At 47.6% G+C, this 26946-nt stretch overlaps 1 protein-coding gene across 10 annotated transcripts in view; it reads left to right on the top strand.

Moving 5' to 3' along the window:
• The window catches only part of DLGAP2 (DLG associated protein 2), a 726244-nt gene that overhangs the window by 633039 nt on the left and 66259 nt on the right, over positions 1-26946 (top strand). For all 10 annotated transcript variants that reach the window (XM_059909837.1, XM_059909832.1, XM_059909834.1 and 7 more), the window contains one exon: positions 10691-10902. In XM_059909837.1, the coding sequence (XP_059765820.1) occupies positions 10691-10902 (212 nt within the window). The remainder of the gene's footprint in view (positions 1-10690; positions 10903-26946) is intronic.

The raw sequence follows: 26946 nt of genomic DNA, 5'->3' as shown, positions 1-26946 counted from the left end.
CTGAGCACGTCAGTCTGGACCTACAGCTGGGGTATGGGGCCCCTGGGTGCCTGACTCAATGACCTGACTTTTCCATGACACTTCTTGGGGCACCTCGTACCCCTCAGGGCCTCCCTCTCAAACGTTTTCTGTCCCCTCTCCACTTATCGAACATCTGCTAATCATGGAAACTAGTAATCCGATACAAAGGCAAGAGTGCAACATAATGAACCCCAAACACTCGTCACCCAGCCTCGGGAACGATTGATTCAGGGCCAGTCTTGTCCCATCAGTACCTCACCTGCCTTCCGGTCCAGGTTATGTTGAAACAAAGCCCACACGGCCTAGGTAGGTGTTTCTGTATTTATCTCTAAAAGACCCACACTGGAAGGTAAGGGCTCTTCCTTTTGAAACACAACTGCGATGCCATTAAGACGTTAAGGAATCACAATTCTTTAGAGTTTCAATATCTGGTCAATGTGCAGGGTTCCCCGTCAGCCCACATTTCTCTCTCACGGTTTGCTGGCGTCGGCATCCAGATCAGGGGCCTGCACGGGGTGGGGTGCCATGTCCATGAAAAATCTGTTGGTTTCTCCTCTGTCTCCTTCTCTTTGCTCTCTCTTGCCTCCACTGTCCTGCCCAGGGATTTTATTTTGGGCGGTGGTTAGGAACCCATTTGTCTGACGTTCCCCGCAGTCTGGGCTCCAACTGTGGGGTCTCAAGGGGTCACACAGCCGCCTCTCGGGCCCTCGTGTTTGTCAGGCGGTGGTCGGGCCTCCACCATCAGCACCCCCGCCCGTGGTCCCTCACTGCTCACGTGAGGGTCACTAAGGACCTCGCCCGGTGGAGCGAGAGGGTCGTCCCTCCAGCCGTGGCTCCAGCAAAACCCGGTTTCCAGACTTCGGAACATTTGTCCTTATGTGATAATGTGTGAGAAATGACAAGTGACTGGATCCTGGTGAAAAGTTGTGATTCGGTGGAACAACCCCTGGTGTTAAATAACATCATGCAGGCCCGCAAACCCCCCAGAGCCTCACGCGGAGTGGGCAGTCGTAGAGCCAGCCGCGTGGTCCTCGTGAAGGGACACTGGCTGGAGTCCACTCACGATGCAGCCTCAGAGCAATCTGGACCACGGTCGCCCGTGGTGAGGGCCACATCGCAGGCAGGGCGGCGCCATGGGGCCCCAGAGAGACGCGGGTGAGGCGCTCACTCAGGAGACGGGTTCCCACCAAGCCCCCCTCCCTCCCGCTCCTTCCCGGAAGGGAGCCAGCCGCGTCCTTCCCGGAGGGCCCCCGCTGGATCACGGGGGAGAGATTTGAGACCAGGAGCATCGCGATCTCCACTTCCTTCCCAGGTTCCTTTGTCCTGTTGGGCCAGGACTTCCAGGACCTTCTGCTACAGGGCTTCCCCACGCTGATTGCATTACGCTTTCTGGGGAAGGATACAGCTCTCTGGATCCTCACCAGCGCAGATCTTATTTCACAGCCAGAAGGTAGGGGCACTGGAAGAATTTGTCTGTAGATGCGACCGTAGGAATAAGATTTAGAAGAACAGAAGGGAGAAATAAATGCTCATACGCTTTTCTTTTTCCACCAAAAGCTGAGACATTTGGAGCTGAACAAAAGGATTGCTTTTCACTTTCACCTTTGGTTTGTACAGAATACATAGTTAACATTAGAGCAAGAGTTTTTATGTTTTCAAGTAGGTCAAAGCAGACAATAGGCAGAATTGAAAGAAAATTATGGTCCTTTTTATTCTTTGAAAGAGCTTGTTTGGGTAGTTTCTCCATCAGCAGACAAAGCGTCTAAGGTCAGAGTGTTAATGAATGTCACGTAAATTGGGCGGGTGACCTGCGGGGGCTTAGCTCAGGGAACAGGTGGCCCCCTTGTCATGTGCTGCCCTGGGTTCTAGGGACACGAAGGTAGGAGGTGCCCGCCTGGCCCTAACGGGAGGACAGGTGAGGGCAACTGCGTCGTCTAGAGAACACGGCGGGGACACGTGAGAACATGCCAGGAACACAGGCCTTGGCCCCCATCACATCGCACTCCAGCGGCACGTAGCCCGGGGCCAGCACCAGCTCGGTACCCCCTTCTCCCGTCCGGGCCTCCTGGCCTCTCCGCAGGCCTCCTTCACTCTCCCTTCCTCCTTCCTCTCTTGATTGTCTCTGCCCGACTGGTGGTCCAGACTCGCAAGGTCTCTCCTGGCGACTGGGGGTCTTACCCCAGTGTCTGTGCTAATAATGCTGCTGTTCCAAAGGCAGCATCTTGTTTGGTGTTTAACGCAGGAAGAGTCCCCGTCCCAACATGACACGACTCCAGGGAGCCGCCAGAGGGGAGGAGCGGAAGGACCGTGGAGCAGGGAGAGCCACTGTGAAGCGTGAAAATCTTCCCACACTTGCCAAGTATTTCAGCCCCACTCCCAAGCTCCATCCCGCTGAGGTCCGCATGCCCCCAGACCCGGGCACCGAGCCTGCCCCACCGTCCTTCGCGGGAAAGGGCTCCAAACGCTCCGTAAGTCGTGAGCATCCTGCATCCCAGAGCGGAAGCCGGGTCATAAAGTCGATGAAGTACCGGCGTGCGCACAGAAGTACATCCTACAAACGCTGCATTTCCCAACGACATTCGTTCAGTGGGTTCTGTTTGTGCTTTAGAGAAACCATCCACCTCTACCAAAGGGGGCCTCTTCTCGTTTCTGCAGTAAGCACTTCAAGGGGCCTGAGGCTTCCAGAGCCCTGGACGTGTGCTTCCACGCGATCAGAAGTGAAAGCTGACTTCTGACTAAGAGCTGAGCTCTGAGGCTGACCACCTCCCACACCCTGGCTGAAGTGGCCGCCCCATCTGTCCAGAGTGTGTCTCGCGCCCCCGTCCCTCCCTCCGCCTGCATTGCTCTGCTCGCTGGTCTACGATCTGTCTCCCCGACAGGACTCCGCACCCCCATCACCGCATTATTCCGGCGTCTGGTGGGGTCGGACTCGTAATAAAGCCCCGAATGAAGGAACGAGGAGGCTCGTTTGTCCTGTGATGCCGCAGGACACCTGGAAGCAGTGAAAAGATACTCAGATGTCGGTTCAACAAAGCAAGCGTCTTTCCAGGCACTGGAGGCGTCTGGGTGGTTCTGGAATCGGGTGATCAGGAGGATGGGTGAGCCCCCAGCCCCTTCTGCTCTCACAGGATTCGTGACTCTTCAGGATGGTTGGAATTAGGGCTCATGAAGACCATCCAACTCCAGAAAACCAGTAATTCTGACAAGCTTCTCAGAAGCTTAATTGTTTCACCCGGTTCCCAGCCCCCCGGAGCCCCGGGGCTGTCCCCGCCGGGAATGGCTGGCATCGTGGCCACTAGGAGATTTCTCTGGCCCCTCTGTGGGTTGGGTTACTCCCCAAACCTGCTGAGGTGGCGGGTCCCTTCCCCCGGAGTCCCCATGGAAACCCTCGTCCCGCTTCCGGGCGCTTCTCACAATCGATCTCTTGTGTTTCCACGTGCACGTCTTGGCCGATTTCATCAGCACCTAAGACACGCTCACATCGTGGGGCATTTTGCCTTCTCTGTTCTTTCGTGACAGTGGACGGGTGGGTCCTGGAGAGCAGTGGCAATCCCTGGGAAGGGTTTGAAAGGAGCCATTCCCAGAGCACAGGGGAAACCATTACCGTCCTAGGCCTGTGGGCAGGGTCCGGAGAGAGGGGGCCCGTGGAGGCAGGACCCCCAGCATTCGGAGACCTGGTTGAGGCAGCTCCTGCCAGACTGTGGGCCCGAAGCTGGAGAGAGCTCTGGAAGGCGCTCCGCACCCTCCCCACCGCCCCCGCAGTGCAGCCCTCGGCAGAGCCAACCAGAACCGGAGGCTAAGGGACCCGGGCTGGCGAGAGGCTCCCTCAGTGTCAGGGCACAGAGCAGGGGGTGGGGGGAGGATACCGGGGACCAGAGGGGACAGGAGAGGGCATGGGGAGCATGACCAGCACATATGGACGGTGCCCAGCACGTAGGAGAGTGACCAGCACATATGGACGTTGCCCAGCACATGTGGACAGTGCCCGGCACATATGGACGGTGCCGACAGAGGACTAATGGGTGACCAGCACACAGGATTACCTCCAGGAGGCCACGCCCCGTTCAGTGCATCATGTTTAGTCCCTCGTATGGTCTCAGGCCTGTGACAGGCATTTGGGAAATGTTGTTGAGATAAATTCTTCACTGAAGGATGCTGGGGTTCGGGTATTTGCCAGCCGTGAGCCCGGTCAACCTTTCTGCCTCATTGATCTCATACATATCAGCCTTTGTGGTGAGACTCAACACAGTGTAAGAAAGGCGCTTGGAAAATCATCAGTCATTATATAAACCTATAATATTGTGTGGGTGAATATTCTACTCTATCTACATTTACCAGTTAAGAAGGACGAGGTCTGTGTGTGACTGTGAATGTGCACGGTAGAAATCAAAGGAGAGCTGACACTCGGGCTGGCGGTTCTCTCTTGTGCACGGGGGTCGGGGCAAGATGGTGAGCGGCATCGCTGGCCTCAAGCCTCCAGCGGCCAGGAGGCAGTCCCCCCAGCTTGAAGATGACCAGACTTGTCTCCGACGTCACCAAGTGTCCCCGGGAGACAGAATTAACCGCCAGCTGAGAACCACTGGGGTCGTCCCAAGAGCATGAGGGTTAGAACTAGGTGGACTTGGGCTCATCAGAAGCCGACTCCCCTGGGCTGGGGGCAGGGCCCCCCTCCGCCTGCACCTCCTCCCGGGCCCTGACTCCCCACCCTCAGCACCCCTCCCAGCACCACCCACCCACCTCCCAGGTGTCCGAGCTCAGCTGGGAAGCCTTCTTATGAGACGCCGTCTTTTTTTTTTTTTTTTTAATTTTTTCCTTTTTATTTTGATATAATTTTAGATTTACATAAAAGTTGCAATAATAGAAAAGAAAACTGAGGTATACGCTTCACCCCATTTCTCCTGTGTTAACAACTTAGATCACCATAGCACAGTTGTCAAAATCAGGAAATTAACAACGTTATAATATTAGTAACTTAAAAACAGATCTCATTTGAATTGCACCAGTTTTCCCCGATGTCCTCTTTCTGTTCCCACAATCTTTTAGTTATTGTGTCTCCTTAATCTCCAATACATGATGGGTCCCCAATCTTTCCTTGCCTTTATGACCTTGACGCTATTGAAGAATAACAGTTATTCTGTAGAATGTCCCTCAGTTTGGGTTTCTCAGATGTTTTCATGATTAAAGTTATGCATTTTTGGCAAGAATACCCAGAAGTGATATTGTGTCCTATTCAGTACATCATATCAAGGGGTACATGATGTTTATATGTCATATCAGGGGTAACGCTAACCTTGATCCCTTGTTTAAGTTGGTAACCTCGGAAAGTTGTTTTTGTACGTGGTGGTTCTGGAACATGTGAGACGCCTTCTTATGAGACGCCTTCTCAGGTCCTATGAGGCTTGTTGATAGCTAAACCACGCCCTCTCCAAAGTCCATGCATTTATACCCATTGTGCAGTTGTTTAAACAACTTTCCTGCCCGTAACCATGGCTCCTAAACATGTCAAACCAAGTATCCTGTTTATAGCAAATATTTCATGGTGTCTCCTGGACTATTCTAAAATGAAATTCAGGCTTCCCTGGTGGCGCAGTGGTTGAGAATCTGCCTGCCAATGCAGGGGACACGGGTTCGAGCCCTGGTCTGGGAAGATCCCACATGCCGCGGAGCAACTAGGCCCGTGAGCCACAACTGCTGAGCCTGCGCATCTGGAGCCTGTGCTCCACAAGAAGAGAGGCCGCGATAGTGAGAGGCCCGCGCACCGCGATGAAGAGTGGCCCCCGCTTGCCGCAGCTAGAGAAAGCCCTTGCACAGAAACGAAGACCCAACACAGCCAAAAATAAATAAATAAATAAATAAATAAAAATTAAAATGAAATTCATGTGTAACCGACCTACACGTGCTATTCTGAGTATAGATTTGACCCTTGAACAACACAGGTTGGAGCTGCGTGGGTCCACTTGTAGGTGGCATTTTTCAGTAGTAAACACTCAGCGCTACATGATCCACGGCTGGTTGACGGCTCAGATGCGGAGCCGAGCATGCGGAGGACTGACTACAAGTGATACTCGGATTTTTGGCTGCATGGCGGGTCAGCACCCCAACACCTGCATTGTTCACGGGTCAACTGTATAGGTTTGTTTACGTGTATAATGTGCCCAAACGCTAATAAAACAGAGAAATAAAAGGAGGGTCACTTTTAACTAAGAACATGAATTTTAATATAAGAATGTCTGGGCACATGGCAAACACGTACAGAAGGAAGTATTCGGAAGCTTGTTTCTGGATGAAGACACAATAATTTAGACCCGTGGAGGGAATAGTAATGATTCACGCACCACCAGCAGATTCACCCACCAGGTGGGATTATCGGCAACGGTAAACAGTTCTTGGTGAAGTATCACACCAAACAAAGTTCTCTCTTGCCCTGATTTATATGGTTAGTTGCATTCCTGAAAAATCCACTGTTCGTTAAAACCATGCAAACGAAAAACGAAAAAAGCAAAAAAACTTTAGTTTACATACAAAGGAGAGTTAGATTCAAGGCTCAGGTCATTATAGACAGAAAAGCATACAGCACACAAACCAGTTCTTCATGGGGTGGGATTGTGTCGTGCTTTCCTGAGAACGAGCATCTCTGGCCCCCGGGATGCTGGTCGTGCCCACCAAGTATATGGCAGTCACGGCTGCCCCCGATGGGTGTCTTGGGTGGCCCTAGAGGGTGTCCCCACTTGGAACCGCTGTTGTTTACTGTAACAACCTGGAACTGAGAAGCCCAGCTGTCTTGCTCTCAATTATATTCCCAGTGGCGAGCGTGCCTGGCACGCATTTAAAACAAAACAAAAAACTTTTTGGAATGAATGGAGAAGACATTTCCCTACAGGGACACACAGCGTTTGATGGCATTTTCTTCCTTGGTTTCAACACCTGAAAGAGAATATTATTACAAAACCCTGGCCCTTGTCACCTGTGCCTTGCTGCTTGAAAGGAAGAAAGGACATTTTAATCTGCCGCGCTGAAGTTTCCTTCAAGCAAGAAGCAGGAGACACTGAACTGCACACTCAACTCAACCTTAGGAAAATGCCTATTTAGACATCATAAATATCACTCTATGCAAGTGGGAACTAAATTAATAATTATCGCTAAATGCAGCAAAGATCACGCATGGATTTGCAGAGGAAGGAAGTTCGTTGTCACTGTGGAAGGAAGTTCATTTGTTCGTTCATTAAAACACTTGTTGTTTTGGGGCCAGCCCTGGCCACTCTTACCTGCCGTTGCAGGTTTTTGACACTGTAATACACCCAAGAAAGAGTTATTGACTCAGGCACGGTGGCATTTTCGTGTCACCCCCTTGTTCTTTTGATAGTCTGGAGACATGTGCTTTGGAAGCAGTATTCAGAGCCCACGCTTGACTCTGGTTTACACTCCTTCTGTATTGAAATCTCTCCTGTCAGAGCCTGCGAAATTGGCGGCTTACATCAGAAACAAAAAAATACAAGCTGCTCTCATTTGTTAGTTAATTCACAAGCTGCTGGGGAAAAAAATCTTTGTTTTTTTTACGGAAACATGTTTTTAATTCACAAAAACTCCATAAAGCTGCCAGTGGGGACGCATCTTTCCCGGCTCCTCTCCATCTGTCTCCTGCCGTCTCCAGCCTCCCTCCCTGGAGCGCCCGGCCCATAGCGGAACCCCGGCCTTCTCCTTCCTGGGCCTTTGTGTGCCTCTCTCTTCTGCCTGCTGCTCAAATCCCAGGAAGTTAGAGCCCAGACCCCTCCTCCAGGAAGCCTTCCCAGATCATTTCCCCTCTGTCCACAGCTTCCACTGACTGCTTCCCTGTTTTCCCTCCACACCTGCTTCTGTAGCCCTAATTAAACCATAATTCACTTTCTTTTATGCCTGCCTCCCTACTGAAATGTACTGTCATTCGGGACTAAATTTTCTAAAGTTTACTTTTTATTACACTAGCAAGATATATGGTCCATGTAGAAAATTTAGAAGACATTAGTATAAAGAAAAATCATTGAGAAACCCGGAGTCACTATCTCCCAGGGATGATTCCACATCCTTCCGGCTACGTGTCTATGCATGTTGCAGGCATATCTGTCTTTAAAGTATAAGAACACGGAGTGCATACTCTAAAAATGCTCCCGCCCATGAACACCCTTCCTCGGCTAAATATCAGTTCTTCTGCACAGTATCTATGGCATGCTTGTAGTAAGTATTTCCCACCACCCCATCAGATATTATCAGTTTTCCTCCTTTGACCCTAATGAATGGTTCACACTCCGTGGCGTGAACCCTGTTGCCTGGGGACATTGCTGGGTCAGAGGCGCCCACAGTCTGAAGTCTTCTGATATGTGGCCGTAAAGGTTGGACCCACATTACCACCTGGCGTGAAATGGCGTGGAAATGTCTGTGCCCACATCTGTCTCCATCCTGGCAATTTGTTCTGATGGTGGAAAACTGACTTTTGGTAAGAAAACCCACGGATGAGGATCTAAATGCCCAGAGAAGCTCAGTCTTCCTTCTTCCTTAGTCATTTCTTCCTCGTGCCCCACATCCTGAGCGTCAGGAGATACCTTCTATGTGCGTAAATCTACGCCTGTTTCCCCGGGGGCTGATTTCTTGCTCTGTCACCGGGCCTTTCTCTCCTCCCGCCGTGTCTCTGGCGGTTCTGCACTGCCGTCTGTAGCCTCGTGCCCGCCCGCCCGCTCTGGACCACTCCCCAGGGTCACTGTCCTCTGAAACCCCCTGGAGACAGGCACTCAGCACCCGGCGACAAGGAGCTTGGAAACGCCACCCACACGGCCCGTGCTCTGCAGCTGCAGGGACTCGGCTGCGGATCCCCCGGGGCCACGCAGCCCTGGGGGGTCAGGGTCCACTGAGGACCTGGAATCTCCACCCCGCTAAGCCCCCTCCTCTTGCTGTGTGTGGCTGCGAAGTCTCCACACGCTTCCCGTGGACCTAAGCCAGCTCGGGGTGGGCGGAGGGGGAGCTGTTTTAAAACACAAACTGCAGGCAGGACCCACGACGTGTCAGCACGGGGCCTGGAGGGGCTTGATGCCCACCCGCTCGCCTCTCAGTGAGGGGCCGCCCCGTCCCTGCTTGTCTTGGCCGGAACCGCAGAAGGTACATGCTGTCCCATCCCCGGTTTCCCCTCCTGGGCTGTAACATGCGAGATGTCTGAAGATGTGTTTTAAGAAAATGGAGAGAAGGTGCCTTCAGCTGAAAACTCTGCCTTTCCAGCCAGGCATGTGCGTCCCTGGCGGGGATGGTGACAAATGGGCCCACTGGCGCCATCAAAACTGGAAAGATGACAAAGGGACATATCTACGAAGCAGAAACAGACTCACAGACACAGAGAACAGACTGTGGTTGCGAAGGGGGGCTGGGGGAGGGGTGGATTGGGATCTTGGGGTTAGCAGGTGCAAACTATTATATACAGGATGGATACACAACAAGGTCCTACTGTATAGCACAGGGAACCTATATTCAATCTCCTGTGATAGACCATAAGGGAGAAGAATATGAAAAAAATATATACGTATGTAACTGAGTCACTTTGCTGTACAGAAGAAATTAACACAGCATTGTAAATCAACTAGACTTCAATAAAATTTTTTTTAAACCCTGGAAAAATGGCGGGACTCCTCTTAGGATGATCTAAGGAGTGTCCGTGAGTCTCTGAATAGTCACCATAGGAAGAACCCTGCCTCTGAAGACTGTCAGGACAGACTGGCAACGTCCTCTGTCTCGGTGAAGAGCGCTCTGGGAGATCCCGTCCTGCAGCACGGAGAGCACGTGTGTTAGGTCCTTGGACTGTGGAACTCCGCGTGACGGTGCGGGCATGTGTGGAATCGTGCACCCTCTACCCTCGGCCGCTGCTGGGCGTGGTTTGGGTCTTTGTAAGGGTCACGGCCGGTGGAGCGTGAGCTGCACGGGGCAGGCGCGTGCGGTGTAGACACCCTGTGACTTGTGTGTGCTGTGTGAGGACGCCGGGTTTCCTAGATGGGGGGGGGGGGGGGGGGGACACGGAGTGCAGGCCTGCTTCATCCTCTTCGCGGCGTAGCCCATGCACCCCAGGAGTGACACAGAAGCGCTGAGGGGGCGTCGCTCTGCTGGGACCCAGGCCGTGGACAGCGTTCGGGGTCCGAGTCCCAACCCAGCGCAGTGTGCTTCCCGGGCGTGCAGGGCCCTGGCGTGTGGGCCACGACCCAACTGTGGGGTGCACCCCTGTCAGCTCTCACCACGCAGCAGGGCCTCCTCCTCCTGGTTTCCTTCTTCCTCTTCTGTCTTCTTCTCCACACTGGAGACCTCTTCTTCCAGTTTTCTCAAGTTTCAACTGCTTTCCTACCAGAAGGAAATAAATCGAAATGTTAGTGGTGCTGTTTTCCAGGTGCTGAGACTACAAATGGGTTTTTCTTTCTACGTTTCTAACGTTGTCTCACTTTTCCCATAACGTTTATTACTTTTATTACAGGGGAGAAAACAATAATTGTATATTAATGTCCTTTTGGGATTTGAATGACAGACCCCTAAGAAGCGTCTGACTTTCAATGCTAAGTGACCATAACGAGCTGTGTCTTCACGAGCTCAGAGGATTTGTCCCCAAAGAGGCAGTAACGGAATTCTCACGCCAAGGCTGACGCACGCCCTGTCTGTTCTCTCCTAGGTGCCCCAGGACGAGTGGGGAGGGTACCCCACTGGGGGCAAAGACGAGGAGATTCCCTGCAGGAGGATGAGGAGCGGGAGTTACATCAAAGCCATGGGTGACGAGGAAAGCGGGGAGTCGGACTCCAGCCCCAAAATGTCCCCCAAGTTGGCCCTCCGGCCGGAGCCCCTGCTCAAGTCCATCGGACAGAGGCCGCTGGGAGACCTCCAAACGTAAGCCCCCCGTGCGCCTCCCTCACCCCAGCCCAGGGCTCTTCTCACACTAACCGCGGCCACTTGTCAAAAAACCCTAGAAAAAGTCCTGGGTTGAAAATATTAGACTCAGTGGCCATCAATTTTCAAGTCCTTAAAAAAAAACAATCAGACCTTCGGTTATTTACTCATTGCATAGTAATTAAGGAAATACACTTGGGCAGTTTCTATGTCAAATATTAATTTTCAAGCACCTATCATAGCCGATGACCGATCCGTGTCTTCTCAGATCATTCCAGCTATTTATCAGGAGCACATTTGTGTGAGTGTGTGAGTGTGTGTGTGTGTGTGTGTGTGTGTGTGAAAACCACAATGGGGAATTTTTTGTTTACTATAACTTTACAAGTGCACATGTAGGCAACAAAGTTTTTGCAGGGTAGGGGCAGGAACTGGATTAATTTTACAAATATCATAGCATATGCTTTATATATTTGTCCAAAAATACATCAGGGTTTTTTTTTGTTTTTTCTTTAATTGAAGTATAGGTGACTTACAATGTGGTGCCAGTCTCTGCTGTACAGCAAAATGACTCAGTTATACACATATAGACATTCTTTATTGATATTCTTTTCCATTATGTTTTATCCCAGGAGACTGGATATAGTTCCCTGTGCTATAAAGTAGGACCTTGTTGTTTATCCAGTTTATATCCCACTCCATCCCTCTCCCTCCCCCTTGGCAACCACAAGTCTGATCTCTATATCTGTTAGTCTGTTTCTGTTTCACAGATAGGTTCATTTGTGCCGTATTTTAGATTCCACATGTAAGTGATATCATATGGTATTTGTCTTTCTCTGACTTACTTCACGTAGTACGATAGTCTCTAGGTCCATCCATGTTGCTGTAAATGGCATTATTTCATTCTTTTTTATGGCTCAGTAGTATTCCATTGTATATATGTACCACATCTTCTTTATCCACTCATCTGTCGATGGACATTTAGGTTGTTCCCATGTTTTGGCTATTGTGAATAGTGCTGCAATGAACATAGGGGTGCATGCAAAGACACATTGTTGATAAATGTAACTAATTTCCAAAATATAAACGGAGGAAACTAGGAACTCGGCTATTCATTTGAACTATGAAAATATGACTGTAATTCTTAGCAGTCACCTTGTGTGTTTTTGGTCCTTCCAGCTAAGTCTGGATGTTAAGTGCAAAGAACTGTCTGCTTTTCCCACCACGAGCTGTGGCTTCTCTGGTGTGAAGGTTCAACAAGAGGGTGAAACGGCAGCTCAGTGCTTTGCCAGTGTTGCATCCAGAGTTGTTCCTGTGACGCAGTGAGAGGATGGGGCTGTGACCAGGGTGTCACCCTTGTGTCATCCCCCACCCGTGCCCCGTGCACATGGCGACATGTGAAACAATGGTGTGATTTCTCCTGATAAATCCAGTCATCCGTTAAATGTTACCTCACAGGATGAAAAATTAGAATTTTGAGTTGAACCGTATCCTACATTTGACAAACGTGAACGGTACCTTGATGACCTCGTTCACTTAAATCCCTCAGCAATTGTGTTGGGGATACCAGGCAGGAACGGGTGAGGCAGGCGGCGACGTCTGTCTCCTTCCTTACGGGTCCCCTAAGGTAAGGCGCTGCCTTACACAGAGAAGGTGGTCAGGGGAGGTTTGTGAATCAGTGCCCAGGAGCCAAGCCAGAGGCTCGCCCTGTGGAGCTCACAGAGGGAAAACCGGGAGGGGGGCGTGTAAGCAAAGAAAGCAGACCGTTGGAAGAGGTTGTCAGTGGAAGGTTGTGCTGGGAACTTAAGAAGTGAGGGGTTAGGGGTGGGGAGCCAAAGGCATCACCTGACCCAGGCACCCAGCTGTCGAGGGCTGGACCAGGCATCAGTCTCCCCAGCTTGATTTGGGGGTGCCTGAAGACACATCTGAGAACTCTGGGTTATCTGAAAACCCCACGCCCCCCCAGGCAGCAGTTGTGCTTAGCAGGTCTTGGGGTTCTGATCCTCTGGGTAGGGCCACCGACTTAACTCCTCATTTTAAAAGTTTGTGATTCATTTCATGATTGTGCACATTGAAAGCAAACCATGAAAAAGAAATAAAAGCAGGCAGTGTTTGAACTGTGAGCAGGGATCAGTCCTTTTAAGAATTACGCACTTCGTTTTCCTATTGACAAGGTCCCTCCTCCCTGCCTGCTGACCCCAGACTGGTCGTGCTCCCTGGACCCCTGTCCCCAGCCCTTGACCTCTCCCCGCGGGACCACGATTCCCTTCTTCTTCAGCGGTCAGCACCTGCCTCTCATCCCTCCCCGCATCTGTACCAGGCGCCAATGCTGACGATGTTCAGAAGATATTGTTAGGAGTTTACATTTGTAAAACCCACATCATTACCTAACATCGTAAAAATTCCCCCAGAAACCCAAGAGAGTGATGGAGAGGCAAGACCACCGGACAGTGTAACCGTTCACCATCCGCGTGTGGAAATGGAGCTGGGGGTTCATCCACAGAGGCTTCTAACCCCAGCACACCCACTGCACTTCATAGCTCAGGAAGCTTGGGGGGAAATGAATAGAATATGCTGCCTAACACCTGCTGCTGTTCTCAGCTCACTTACGTCTACATTGGCCTTGCAAACACTGCCCACTCTGTCTGCAGAGATAAGCCCTTGGTTGGACCCTTCTTCCCGTTATTCTGTATTTATCACTCCGTTCATCCCTCCGACACGTGCCAGGCACTGTGCTAAATTCTCCCTACACATGTGTGAATTATTCTTTTCCCCCAAATCTGACACTGCAGTGGAGATGTGAAGGGGAGGGGGCAGCTCTCTGTGACATGTCCAGACGACACCATGCGCTGCAGGACTCCTCTGCTAATTTGCAAAGTCCGTGAAACTCCCATAACAAGTTGCTCTTTGTGTTAACATATGAAATTTCTCTTTAAAATATGTTACTGGGAGGTATATCAAGTAAGTTGTTATTATTGCCTGTTAGGATCTTAGCACATCTTAGAATTTTATAGGTTTCGATATAATTTCACTTATTTCCGTCCTAAATGGCATCATGAAAACTCAACTCTTTACCCAGGGAAATAAAAACTGTGCCCATTTTATGGAACAGAACCCTGAGTCAGAGGAACAAGGTACTGAAGGCCACGTAAGGGGCCAGGGGTTTGAAATGAAAAGTTCTTTTAATCCCACGTCCAAGGAAAGTATTTCACCCAAATAGCAGGATCGTGTGCCTGGGGACCAGCATGATCTCTGAGGGAAAGGAAGTGGTAGTTTTAAAGCTGTGTTTAAAATATGACTGAAAGCCATCAGATTTAACAGTGCACTGAATGTTTTCCCTCTGACACCACAGAACTTCACCAGCAGGAGCTGACTGACAGAACGGTTTAAGAGTCAAGTGATAAACATAAGAATTAGTGTCTGCCAACCTCCTTTAGGTTTTATTCTCAGTATGCACAATTAATTCTATTCACATTCATAATGGTATTTAAGAATTCAGATAAAATAGCCAGATGAACCTAGTAATTATACTTTAGTTTTAATTTGTTGGATTGATGGATTTATGTTCTTATCGTTGAATTATCATATGGGCACACTGAAACCTTAGGAATTTTACGAGCCTCCCAAGTCACAGTAAACACCGGTATAAAATGGACTTTCCCAGCAGCCCTTCTTCAATCTGCCCGGCTAAGACCTGAAAGGAGATTGGGTGTTTAGTTGCCTGTCACCAGCCCTTTTGAGCCATATAATATAAAACCCCTTCTGTGAAGGCCGCACGTACTCGAAATGCTTGACCTCTGGGAACAGTGATTCTGTTGAACACTGTCTTGTCTTCCTGCTGTTAAACCGAGAAAAAAGTCAGTCTTCTCATTAATAATTGAGTGCATGTCCTTATTACACATATAAGGATTTTCGCTTTCACCTTGCTGTGTTATCTATAGAGCGCAAGGAGACAGAAAGTTTTTTCACTCTCGAAAGAAAAATGAAACAAAAACAGACATGCAAAGACCTGTCACAGCTGTCTTACTGCTCAGAATTCTCAACAGTTGTGTTGACTGATCAGGAAATTCAGACCCCCAGGCCGGGGACAGACCCTGTCTCTCTGTGGGTCAGACCCTGCCCATAGGCAGACACCATTCAGAATTATTTTAAATGAAGTGCAAATTTGAAGATGCTACTGAATCTAATTTACTGGATTTTTAAATTAACTTATGTATTAGTATCTGGAGAATTCACTTTTTATAATTATGAAAGGTAGACCAACTAACTTAATTTGGGGGCTTTGGGGTATATTTTTCTGCTTAGCTGAATTGAGAAGTCAAAGCTCTAATAATTGTGAACATCTCTGAGTCATTCTCTCAAGAAGGTAGCATTTTAAATTTATAGAGAAAGGAGAGCTTATTTTAAGAACTACTTTATATGTAAAGATAAACTCAGGTGGGTTACAGATATAAGCATAAGAATCATATTTGTATGTGTGAGTATATACAGGTATGTGTGTGTGTGTATATATATACATGTGTGTATACATGTATGTGTATATACATGTGTATGTATATGTGTATATATATACATGAATGTGTGTATATGAATATTTTACAATCTTGGGTTGGAGAAGGCATATCCAAACCTTATTCCACAGTGAGAAACTACAAGACATTGACAGATTTTAATTCATAAAACTAAAAACGTATTCATGGTAAAAGCCAACAGACAAATCAACAAACTAAAAGTACTGTCACCAAAGTAAAACAATCATAAAAACCTGGGAAAATGTTCCATAATACAGGTGACACATTTTCATACTCTTAATACAAAGAGATGCCTTACAAATCAGTAAGGAAAAAGTGGGCACTGTAGCTATAAAAATGGACAAAGGCCAGAAAAGACTGTTTACGGCACTTCCCTGGTGGCGCAATAGTTAAGAATCCGCCTGCCGATGCAGGGGACACGGGTTCGAGCCCTGGTCTGGGAAGATCCCACATGCTGCGGAGCAACTAAGCCCGTGTGCCACAACTACTGAGCCTGCGCTCTAGAGCCTTGCGAGCCACAACTACTGAGCCCAGGTGCCACAACTACTGAAGCCCACGCACCTAGAGCCCATGCTCCTCAACAAGAGAAGCCACCTCAATGAGAAGCCCGCGTACTGCAACTAGAGAAAGCCCGCACACAGCAACGAAGAACCAATGCAGCCAAAAATAAATTTAGTTTAATTTAATTTTTTAAAAAGACTGTTTACATACCTTATCAATAATTGAAACTTGTAGAGAGTGTTTTAGCATTCCACTTGAAACTAAAAATCTAAAATCTTATTCTAAAGAAATTGCTGTAAAGCATGCAAACATGTGCAAAAATGTAGTGATGTGCACAGTTTCATTGTATATCACTGTAAGAAATTGTAAATTGCCTACATGCCCATCAGTAGGCCTTGGGTCCCACTTGGGACAGTCTAGCCTCTGGATACACCTGTAAGCAGTGACACAAGTAAAATGTTGTTCATTGCAACATGATCAGTAATAGCAAAAGTTTAAAACCATCCAAAGTTCACCACTATAGTGCTGATTGAATAATAGGTATACAAGTATTAAAATAGTAGAATATTATTAATAGAATATTAGGCAGCTATAAAAAATGAGGAAGATTTCTATGTACCGATTTGGAGCGATCCAGGTTACATCACCTTTAAAAAGCAAAGCATAGGACATTATTATATAGCTGCCACTTTTCTATAATAAAATGGGAAGATAAGATTAAGACTCATATCAGTTTATATTACATAAAGAAACAATAGAAGAATAAACAGAAATTAATAAAAGTGTTTACCTCTAGGGAGTGAAGAGGAAGTATGTGCAATAGGGCTGGGACCAGGACATCTCAGTATGTCCCTTTTCTGTATATAGTGTTAACCTTCATTTATGCAAATGTGCCATCTATTCAGAAATAACAGAACTTAGAAGACACAATAAAAGAAAATAAAACCCACTCTCAAAAAACAGAGCAGCCAAGAAGAGATTTAGAGATAACCGATGATAGAACTATCAGAGAGAACCTAAAAATAACAAATTAATGCCAAAGGATCTAAGGGAAAACGTGGACTACTTACATACACAGAAGGGAAGTTGGCAGAGAGAGAAAAATTAGAAGAAAGAGGCGGCTAGAAATACTACAGATGAAAATCATGGTGTTAGAAGTAAGGAATTTTGCTGCTGAGCACCTCAGCAGACTCAGCATAACTGAGTGATAATGAGTGCGCTTGAAGATAAGGTCCACAGAAGTCACCAAACTGAAACGCAAAGAAAAAAATGTAAGAAATAAAAAGTGGAAACGAGCATTCAAGAACTGTGGGAAAATATCAAACTGTCCAACACGCCGGAATCCTGGAAGGAAAAGAGAAGGGGAAGCAGTCAATAGAAGAAACATTTGAAGACATAACGCCCAAGAATTCATAAAAATAGCAAAAGACATTAAATCACAGATTGAAGAATCTCAGAAAAATCTCAAGAAAGATAAGTACCAGAAACAAAACAAAAGCCACACGTATACACACATCATTTTCAAACTACCGGAAACCAAGGATAAAGAGACAATCTTAAAGAAAGCTGGAGAAAAATTAAAGACACATTACATACAGAGGAACAAAAAATTTTCACAGACTTTTTGTCATAAAGTATTCAAGCCAGAAAATAATGAAGTAACATCTTTAAAGTATTAAAAGAGAAACCTACTACCCCAGAATTCTAGACTTAGAGAAAATATCTTTCAAAAATGAAAGTGAAATAAAGACTTTTTCACAAAAACAAAAGCAGAGGAAAACATTGCCAACAGACCTGTACTAGGAGAAATATTAAAGGAAGTTCTTCAGGCACAAATATGGGATAATACGAGGACAGACAGACATCTGGGGCTGTGCAGAAAAGGACAGTTCCATATCTGCGTTGTGATGCAGGACCATGCGCCTGCCACCATGCCCAGAGCTGTGTGGAAAGGGAGGGATGCTGACAGTGGGCAACTGAACCAGAACTGGAAAACCCAATCCTGCAAAATCAAAAACAGAAGGCGGTAAAATGGGGTGTGTGCAGGCAGCTCCTCTGTGGCGAGGCATAAACATTAATCCGGGACAGGAGGAGGGGAGAGCACTGCAGCCTCACCCCCTTTTTGCTGGTTCACATCAGGCAACATAAGACATGCCCCTTGGCCGCTGGTTGGAGAAGAGATCGAACAAGTCACAGGAGAGAACCCCGGCTCGGAGGTGAGCGCCGGAGAAGAGGTGGGAAGATGGGCTCAGACGGTCCCTCTGGCTCCTCACCTGCTCTGGGAGAAGGGAGCTTCCTTTTCTCCAGACGTACACTGACTTGGTCATCTCGATGACCTAGACACCTGCCCTGTGACTCTCCTGGAATTCACTGGCGGGTAGCAACTGGTCGTGCCCCTTGGCTGCTGGGGAGGGGTCAGGTCTGCTTCGGGACCACAGTGGGGTCAACCCGAGAAATCCCGAAGGGCACAGGGCGTGCAGGATCCGTCTAGAACGGCTCACTGAGCGTCCCGCAAGGCCACTTTCCCCACTTCTAGGGCCATCAATCTTGACTCTTCTGCTCTTTCCTGATGTGGGGCTCCCTTTTGAATTTGGCAACCCCCCAGCTCCTGGCATCTCTCACGTACCGACCCCAGGCCCAGGGTATCACAGGCTCGTCTCCCGTCAGCGTCCCGTTTCGGAGCATCCTCGCACCCAGGGCCCCTGGCGGAGCCCCAGGGCAGATCCGTCACCCGCCAGCCCCTCGCAGCCTGGCAAGCCTTTCTTCTCACCCTGCCCGAGGCTCCTGGCAATCTGCCTTCCAGCCCCGCTCAACTCCCTGCTGTCTCCTGACTGCACCATCGGCTCACGCTTCCGCGCTCCTGTTCACCCTTCCGTACCCGCTCAGGGTTCCCTCCTCCTGGGGGTCTTCCTGAGTCAGTGCCCCGCCAGGCGCTTCCCGAGTCCTCTGCCCTTGCCTCTACCGTACGCGTGTCTGCTTTCCCTGACAGAGAGACGTCCTGTCTATAACAGCCATCGTATCTTCACTGTGTGGCATTTTATACGGGCCCCATACACACTGAATGAATGAAGAAAACTGACTTCTTATGAATCCCTAGTCAGGGATCATTGTTAATCAACTTAATAAGTGAACTGCTATTAAGGGCACCAGTAAAATCATCATTTTTAGTTTCTAAAAATAAAAATTATAAGTTGAAAAGATGTGTGAAAGCCCATTCACATTCACTCAACTCCTTAAACTCTCTAATAATTAGTCCCAAAAGGACCAGATGCTAGCCTCCTTGAAAATATCACACGCCTTAAACGTGCAAATCTTCAACCAATAAGGAACCATATGCTCCATGGAGAAGTATTCTCTTTCACAGTTTCCACTATTACCCCTGGTCTGGTGACTTCCACACCCTCCATTTCAGCTGGAGGAAACCAGGGGGGTTTCTTCTGTGCCAGGTCACGTTAAAGCTGTTGCCAGCACCACGAGTGTGTATTTGCAGCTCTGAAGAGTGCGACCTCCTGGCTTCCCAGGTAGCTGAAAATGTCTCTCATCAGAGACTGAACAGGAGGTAGGGACCAAGGGACAGGGATGGCACCTGGCGCTGTGCCCCTCAGGTCTCCACCCACCGGAGAAGCAATCCCACTGCAGGCTTTGCAGACTCGGCAGGTGTCTGTCTGTGAAGGAAGGTGGACCCGCTCAGCACTGTGGCCTTTTTCTATCTCTATTCATGGATGTCACCAGGATCTCACCGTCACACCTCTTCATTTATTTTGATTGTTTCTCTAGTAAATCCTCAGCTTTTGATTCTCAGACTGTGGAATCAGCTCTGTGTTGAGTTATTATTCTCTACTGTTTTCTTGTTTTCTAATTCAGTAATTTATGCTCTTATTGTTAATTTTTTCTTTGTATTTCCTTAGATCTAATTTGTTATTTCTCTCATTCTTCAGCTGAATGCTTATTTAGTAGTGAAAGTGTTTAAGACTATGAATATTCCTAAGGGTGTACCTATACCTGCCTCACACATACCCTGATAGGTGATTCTTTTGTTGTCACTACTTTCTGGATAGTCTGCCATTTTGTTTTGATTTTCACCATGATCAAGTGTTTGAATGAATTAAATGAAGGAAAGATCAACTTACTAGGATAAATGTAGCCACTAGTAACTATTTTTCTTCCTTTTAATTACTTTTTGAAACTTAAGTATTGTGTAGAGTTTTTAATACTGACCACCTTTCCTTTCCAGCCCTTTGGGCAGGGAACTTGATTTTAGAGAAACAGATAAAATATTGTTCTTTTTTCCATTGTTTTCCCATTTCTCATTGTATGAGCTCTCGATTCTCCCAAAAGTCGTCATTCCTGATCACTCTCACAGCTGCATACGCATTTACTCACTCTTCAGTCTACCACAGAGCTACTTTTGGCCTTTTTGCTCCCATTCATCTAAGTGTGACATGTGCTTTCCTGCACAGAGCTGAGGATGTTTCCTCAGTTCACCTCATGCTGAACTGCCAGAGTTCAGATAGCATAATGGACAAAGAATTTGTCACACTTGAACAGTGAAGAGTGTTGAAAGCAATCACTCTTTAAACACAAGTCACTGTCTTTACCTCTGTGGACTTCAAACGTCTAACAGTGACACACAGATGGATCAGCTGAGCACTTGTGAGAGGTCAGACAGGGCTTTCTGTTAATAAACCAGAAGCCAGTGGCTGTCAAAGCACTGACTGTTTCCAGAGAATGCACTGAATAAAGAGATTAGAGCAAAGAGAGGCAAATCTGTAAGATTTGGGTGCAAAATTAAATAAAATTAAGCCGAATAGTAAACCTGAAGCAGCAGTGACTTTTAATAAGTCACATTATATGCAATTCTCCCAAATGTAGTAAAGTTGATTTATTCTATGGAAATCATTGTCTTCCTTGGTGTATGATACTTAATATATGCATTCCCCATTTATTTGGTCATCCAGTAAGTAAGTGTATGTTAAGGGCTGGGTGTGTAAATAAGATATCAAGTAAATAAATGAATAAATGTACAGATTGCCAGGATATTAACTAGGCACCTAAAACTAAACAGTTAATTTTAAATGACAGAAATCATTTTCACAGAGTTTAAAAAGTGAGGTTTCGATGAACTAAACTGCTTTTGAAATGATCATTTTATCATGGTTAAAAGTGTTTTTAAAATCTCTTTTATTGCGAAATTTGGCAGTATATATCCAAAAAAACACTTATGTTAATTCTTCCCAGAGCCTCCAGTGAGAACTCAGTCTGGCTGGAGCCTTGGTGTCCGTCTGTGATACCGTGAGCAGAGAACCCGGTCATGCTGGGCCAGACTGTGACCTACAGTTATGATGTGAGCTAACCCTTGAGTGTTGCCTTAAGCCAGTGAATTTATGGTAATGTGTTATGCAGTGTATTAGTCAGGGTTCTCCAGAAACATAGGGTGTGTGTGTGTGTGTGTGTGTGTTTGTGTGTGTGTGTGTGTGTGTGTGTGTGTGTAGACAGACAGAGACAGAGAGATTAACTGTAAGGAACTGGCTCCTGTGATTTTGCAGGCTGGCAAGTCCAAATTCTGCAGGGCAACCTGGCAGGCTAGAGGCCCAAGGAAGAATTTAGGCTGTAGCTCGAGTCTGAAGACAGTCTGGAGGCACAATTTCTCTTCCCAAGGAGGTCAGTCCTTCCTCTTAAGACTTTCAACTGATTAGACGAGGCCCACCCATATAATGGAGGGCAATCTGCTTACTCAAAGTTCACCAATTTAAATATTAATGGCAGCTAAAAAAAAAAAATACCATCACGGCACTATGTAGAATACTGTTTGACCAAATATCTGGGTCCCACAGTGTAGCCAAGTTGATACATAAAATGAACCATCAGACACAGCAGTGGAAAACTAATACAGGAAGTCACTAGGGAATTCCCTGGCACTCCAGTGGTTAGGACTTCACGATTTCACTGCCATTGGACCAGGTTCAATCCCTGGTAAGGGAACTAAGATCCTGAAAACCAGTGGCACAGCCAAAAAAATAAAATAGGAAGGCACTAAAATATTAGTAATGGTTATCTTTGGGTGGTGGATTTGTAGCTGAATTGTATTTTTTTTTAATATTTTAAAACTTTTTCCAAAAGCATATATTAATGTTAAAATAAGAAAAGATATTGAAAATCAGTTGTATTGTCTTCTAAGCGCCCTCGTAACCTGTAATTACTGTCTCTCCAATAATAACACTGCATTTAAAATGAATTTTCCTTGTGTTGTAAAGTGACAATAGTAATAAATTTATGCTCAGTGACTTTATTAGACTTTTCTGCTGCAAGTGGAATTATAATTTTATGTGGATTTTAAAGCCATAAAATGAAATTTATTCCCAGTAGTATTCCCACATTTTGTGTCTCCAAGGCTCATGTTACATGAGACTTACAGTAAGAGATGCTGGTGGAGAGATGTGTGTCATTGGGAGTAGTTGCAGCTTGGTGTTGTCACCAGGGAACCTCTTCCTTGATGGAGTGAACGGGATGAGCATTTGAGGGTTACTTACCTGGAGTCTCTCTAAAATCACTTCTAAGTCCAACACCACAAGGAGTACTTGGAAAAGGAGCCTCCAACATCCCCCTGGTCCAGACAGTCAAGGGCTTTCCCAGCACAGATGCCCCTCCCAGCATCGGGCCCCCTCCCAATATCGGGTGACTTTCAACTATTGCAGAGTTCCCATACTGAGAGTTTTCCATCTGTCATTTTCCTGCACATTTGATGTCATAATTCTTCTTTTTTATCTTCTGTGTTTTACTCTACTTCTTGATTAAATTATGACCTCTTCGAATGACAATGTACACTCATTTCTTTTTATTATCCCTGTAATTGTCATCCAGTGAATGTTCAACAAACATTGCTAGCTGACTGGGACCCCATTTATGATCTCTTTGTGGTACAGTTACACTCTTATTTTTATTTCAAATGGAGGTACATTTAGTGATTATCTCCTATCACAACAGGATAGTAGATTCTACTATTGATTCTTACGTTTGTACAGTGAGTATCAAATAGTTATTAAATTCAGCATTTGTTATTAAACATTGCAATAGTAAAAGAACTCTATCTTCTTAAGTAGCATGTACCTCTTATTTTATACAGTGGTAGGTAATCACATATTTAACCTATAAAATCAAGAGTCAGAAAATATAATGGAGTGAGAAAAATAGAAATACATATTTAACTGCTGCAGTGGTATTTAATCTCAGGTGCTAATAGGGAAAATACTGGAACAAAGGCAGCTATTGCAGGGTAGAACAGAATGTGTTCTCCCCACATGCCCCATCCTCTGCACACACCAGCTGACATGGAATTTATTTATTTGACATGGTCTCCGTTACCAGACTTCCCTCTAAGTCTCCTGAGAGCACAGAACACGTCTTCGTTATCCTGACACAGAGTAGGTGCTTAATAATATTTGATGGATGGAATTGCTTATAAGGAAGTTTTAGCTGGGGCCAATTATGTGTGGTTATTAGAGGTAATTTTTACTGTAACTTTGTGTCCCACTCATCTCCTTTGTGAGGCTAATAATTCTCTTACAAAATTGTTCCTAAAGGTCATACAGAGCCACTGAAGATTTCAAGGAGGCTAGCAGATTTCTATTCTAGAGAGATCGGTCTGTCTGGGTGGACACAATTAGGTGTCGATCAGGAAATCCAGATGACTTGTCAGGGGCTGCCTTAGTGATGGCAGTCGGGTTGGAGAAAATGTGTTGGGAGGTACGCATGTTAGGGACAGAGCCGGACACAGGAGCAGGCACAGGCGAACCCCCAAGGCTGCGACTTGGGCGGGGCTGGGGGTGTGATTCAGTGAGAGGGGGAGACCGGCAGGAGGAGCAGACATCGGGAAGGTGCTGAGTCCAGCCTGGACACATTGAGTCTACAGTGGCAGAGAGGAGTGGCCCCCGCAGTCCTGGTGACCAGGTGAGAGACCCGACCTCCCAGACCCGGTGCTGCCTACCTACCGACTGCCCACTCTCTCTGCCTTCTGGGCCTGGTGGAGGGGTGGGCACGGTGTGGACATGTCAGAAAGACACAGACTAACCTGAAGGAGCCCCAGTGGCCAAAACTAGGACAGTTTGAGCCACAGAAGAAATAATAAAAGTATTGGATTGTCATCCACAAAAGAAGCGCTCATGAGTCCATACTGATATTTGCAAAGCACTGAATAAATAAATGATGGAGAAGCAGGATAGTGCTTTCTTGCAGTAGAATTTTTAACATAGGACGATTGGGGGAAAGAAAATCACATCTGGGCCAGTGCCGCCATGCTAAATGATGCAGCAAGAGTGACCGATGGGTGAGCGAAGGCTCATGTCTGCTTGGCCTCAAAATATCTGCCTATAAGACGTGTATTAGTTATCAAGGGAACAATAGAAATGTCACAGTGGAGAACCAGAAGGACCCTGCCCCACCTAACCAGGTAATTAGGGTTGACATCGACCCTCTGAGATGCAAAGACATCATACACCCTGGATATGGCGCACAGAGAAGCACATCACTTCTGAGGGGTTCTCACCAGAGATGCATCACCTACACCTGATGATGGAAAAAGTCCACAACCCAAGTGAGGGGATAGTTACATAATAAGTGACGAACACTCTTCCAAAGCATCCGTCATGACAGACAAGGGTGGACAGGGGAATCGTCACAGGTTGGAGGAGATTCAGGAGCCAGGAAGACCAAACACAGCCTGGATTCCTGGGATGGATCCTGGACCATGAAAAGATCACTCATGGGAAAACTGGTCAAATTCTAATAAGTTCCAATTGCCTGGTGTTTCTAATTATACTACAATTATGTAAGATGTGAACATTAAGGAGAGGTGGGGGAAGGTGTATGGAAACATTCTGCAATATTCTTGGAACTTCTTGTGGGTTCAAAATTATTGCAAAACGTTGTTTGTAGTTAATGATATGCTGTGGCTGGTAAATGTCACTGAAATCGGGTCTTTCTTTAGCAATTCAGCCATCCGTTTACACATCACTGCTTGGAGGTCATGTCTGCTCCAGGATCTTTAGCTCCGAAAGTGAAAGGCTCAAGCAAACTGGAGAATGTGCTGACTGATAAAACCAAAGTGTCCAGGGCTGGAGACACCCTGAGGCCTGCATCCGCAGAGGTCCGGGCAGCAACACTTCAGGCTCACTCCTGCTTTGCTGTGTGTTTGCTGCATCCAGACTCTCCCAGGCCAGGGAGGGATGGCCATGGCCCATCCAGGCTGGCACTGCCCAGTCCAGTTCAGGGCGTCTGTTCATTTCCCGTCAAGCAGATACTGACCAAGCTCCTGTGAGGTTTCAGGCACCGCTTAGGTGCTTTAGAAACATAATGAACAAAACAGACAGAAATCCCAGGCCTCGTGGTTCTTAGTCTCCAACAGAGGAAGACACACCATTCACATGATAACTAATCAGTAATAAATGAGTGAAGGGCATCACATGTTAGAGGCGGGAAGTGCCATGGGGAAAAATGATCCGAGTCTGGGGGTCTGGTAGGCCTGCGAGTGTGGGTATGTGGGTGGCTTGGGGAGGGGGTTGCAGGTGAAGTGGCCTGGTCAGGGTGGGCTTCCCGGGAAGGTGACAGCCAGGCACAGGTGTTGGCGAGAGGATGTCTGAGTTCCTGGCAGGAAGCAGGGTGCGCTGCAGAGTCACGGGAGAAGCAGGGTCCGGTGAGGCTGGAATAAGTCGCCAGGAGAGGAAAGGTCATCAGAGAGGCGAGAGGCGATGGGTTGGGTGGGAGGGCAGGTTAGCGGGGCCCCGCCATCCACATGATCATAAATCCATTGCCGCGTTACTTTGGGGGACAGAGGGAGCCAGCGGTGTGAGCAGACAGGTGAAGTCATCTAATTCATGTCTTAACAGCCTTAAGGAGAAAAGTCACCCATGACCCTGATTAGAAGGGTCAGGCCGACTTTGTCCAGAGCCATCACGGTGGGTGTGGCCACCACTGCAATGGGTGTTCCAGGGGGAGAGGGACCAGGCTCAACTGTGAACGCACAAGGACAAGCAGGGGTTCCAGCCCGGGAGCAGGGTGGGGTCGTGGATGGAAAATCTCCAAGGGGAAACATCAGGGCTCAGGGATTCTGGCCAAGCCCACCTTACAGGATTCTTGCTGCAGGCGAGCGGGTGATCAGACCTCACCTGGAGGAGAGTGGGGCACAGGGAACCCCATCGGAACCGGGGGTGAGCAGATATCAGGTGAGGAATTCTGGCTACTCCGACTTGGCAGGATTCTCCTTAAATTGGGCTCTTTGGGGGCAGAGTCAGGAGGCCGGGGCTCGGAGGGGCCCGACTGAAGCCTGTCAAGGAGACATTCTTTGTCAGCGGGAATGCTGGCTCCAGGGTGGAAGTCGGCCTGGAGAAGCTGCAAGGGCAGAGGCAGGGAGACCAGTGATGCTGCAGTAACCAGCCTTCCTGATTCAGCTGATGGAGGCCACAGCAGGGCAGAAAAAGCCAGAGCAAGAAGCAGTCAGATTCTGGGTGTGAGGCAGCAGAACTTCTGAGAAAGTCACCGTCCTCGCGGTAACTGCGCTGGATAATCCAGAAACGACAAGGGTGCTGGACCCGTAGCAGAGCTTCCCAGGGCGGCCAGCTGTTTCCGCGGCTGGCCGATTTCACCCATCACTCACAAATTCTCTGGGTTTTCCATTTTCTTCCAAATTGCCATTATCTTGCTTCCTTTTGCCAACTGTATGATGGAGTCATTGAATGTGCACTCTATCTTTTCTTTGATCACCACGATCCACAAGTATTTAGTGTTGATTATCATCGTTTGTGTGCAGTCTCTTCCGCCCGAGAGCGTGAGCTCCATGCACATGCAGGCGAGTTCTGTGTTTCACATCTGTGCCCAGCGTGGTGGCACCCAAGAGGTATAGTAGTTAAATACGTAGGTAACAAGTTAATCAACGGTAAGGTATTCATCCAATGTACCAGTTAGCGTGTTAATGGAATTAATTCCTTACTGGACCGCCATTACCTATAAGCCATACAGGTCG

Source organism: Balaenoptera ricei, chromosome 21 (assembly GCF_028023285.1).
Source record: "Balaenoptera ricei isolate mBalRic1 chromosome 21, mBalRic1.hap2, whole genome shotgun sequence".
Classification (NCBI taxonomy): Eukaryota; Metazoa; Chordata; class Mammalia; order Artiodactyla; family Balaenopteridae; genus Balaenoptera; species Balaenoptera ricei.
Note: the sequence above shows the minus strand (reverse complement) of the source record. Positions and strands in the feature narration are given on the sequence as shown.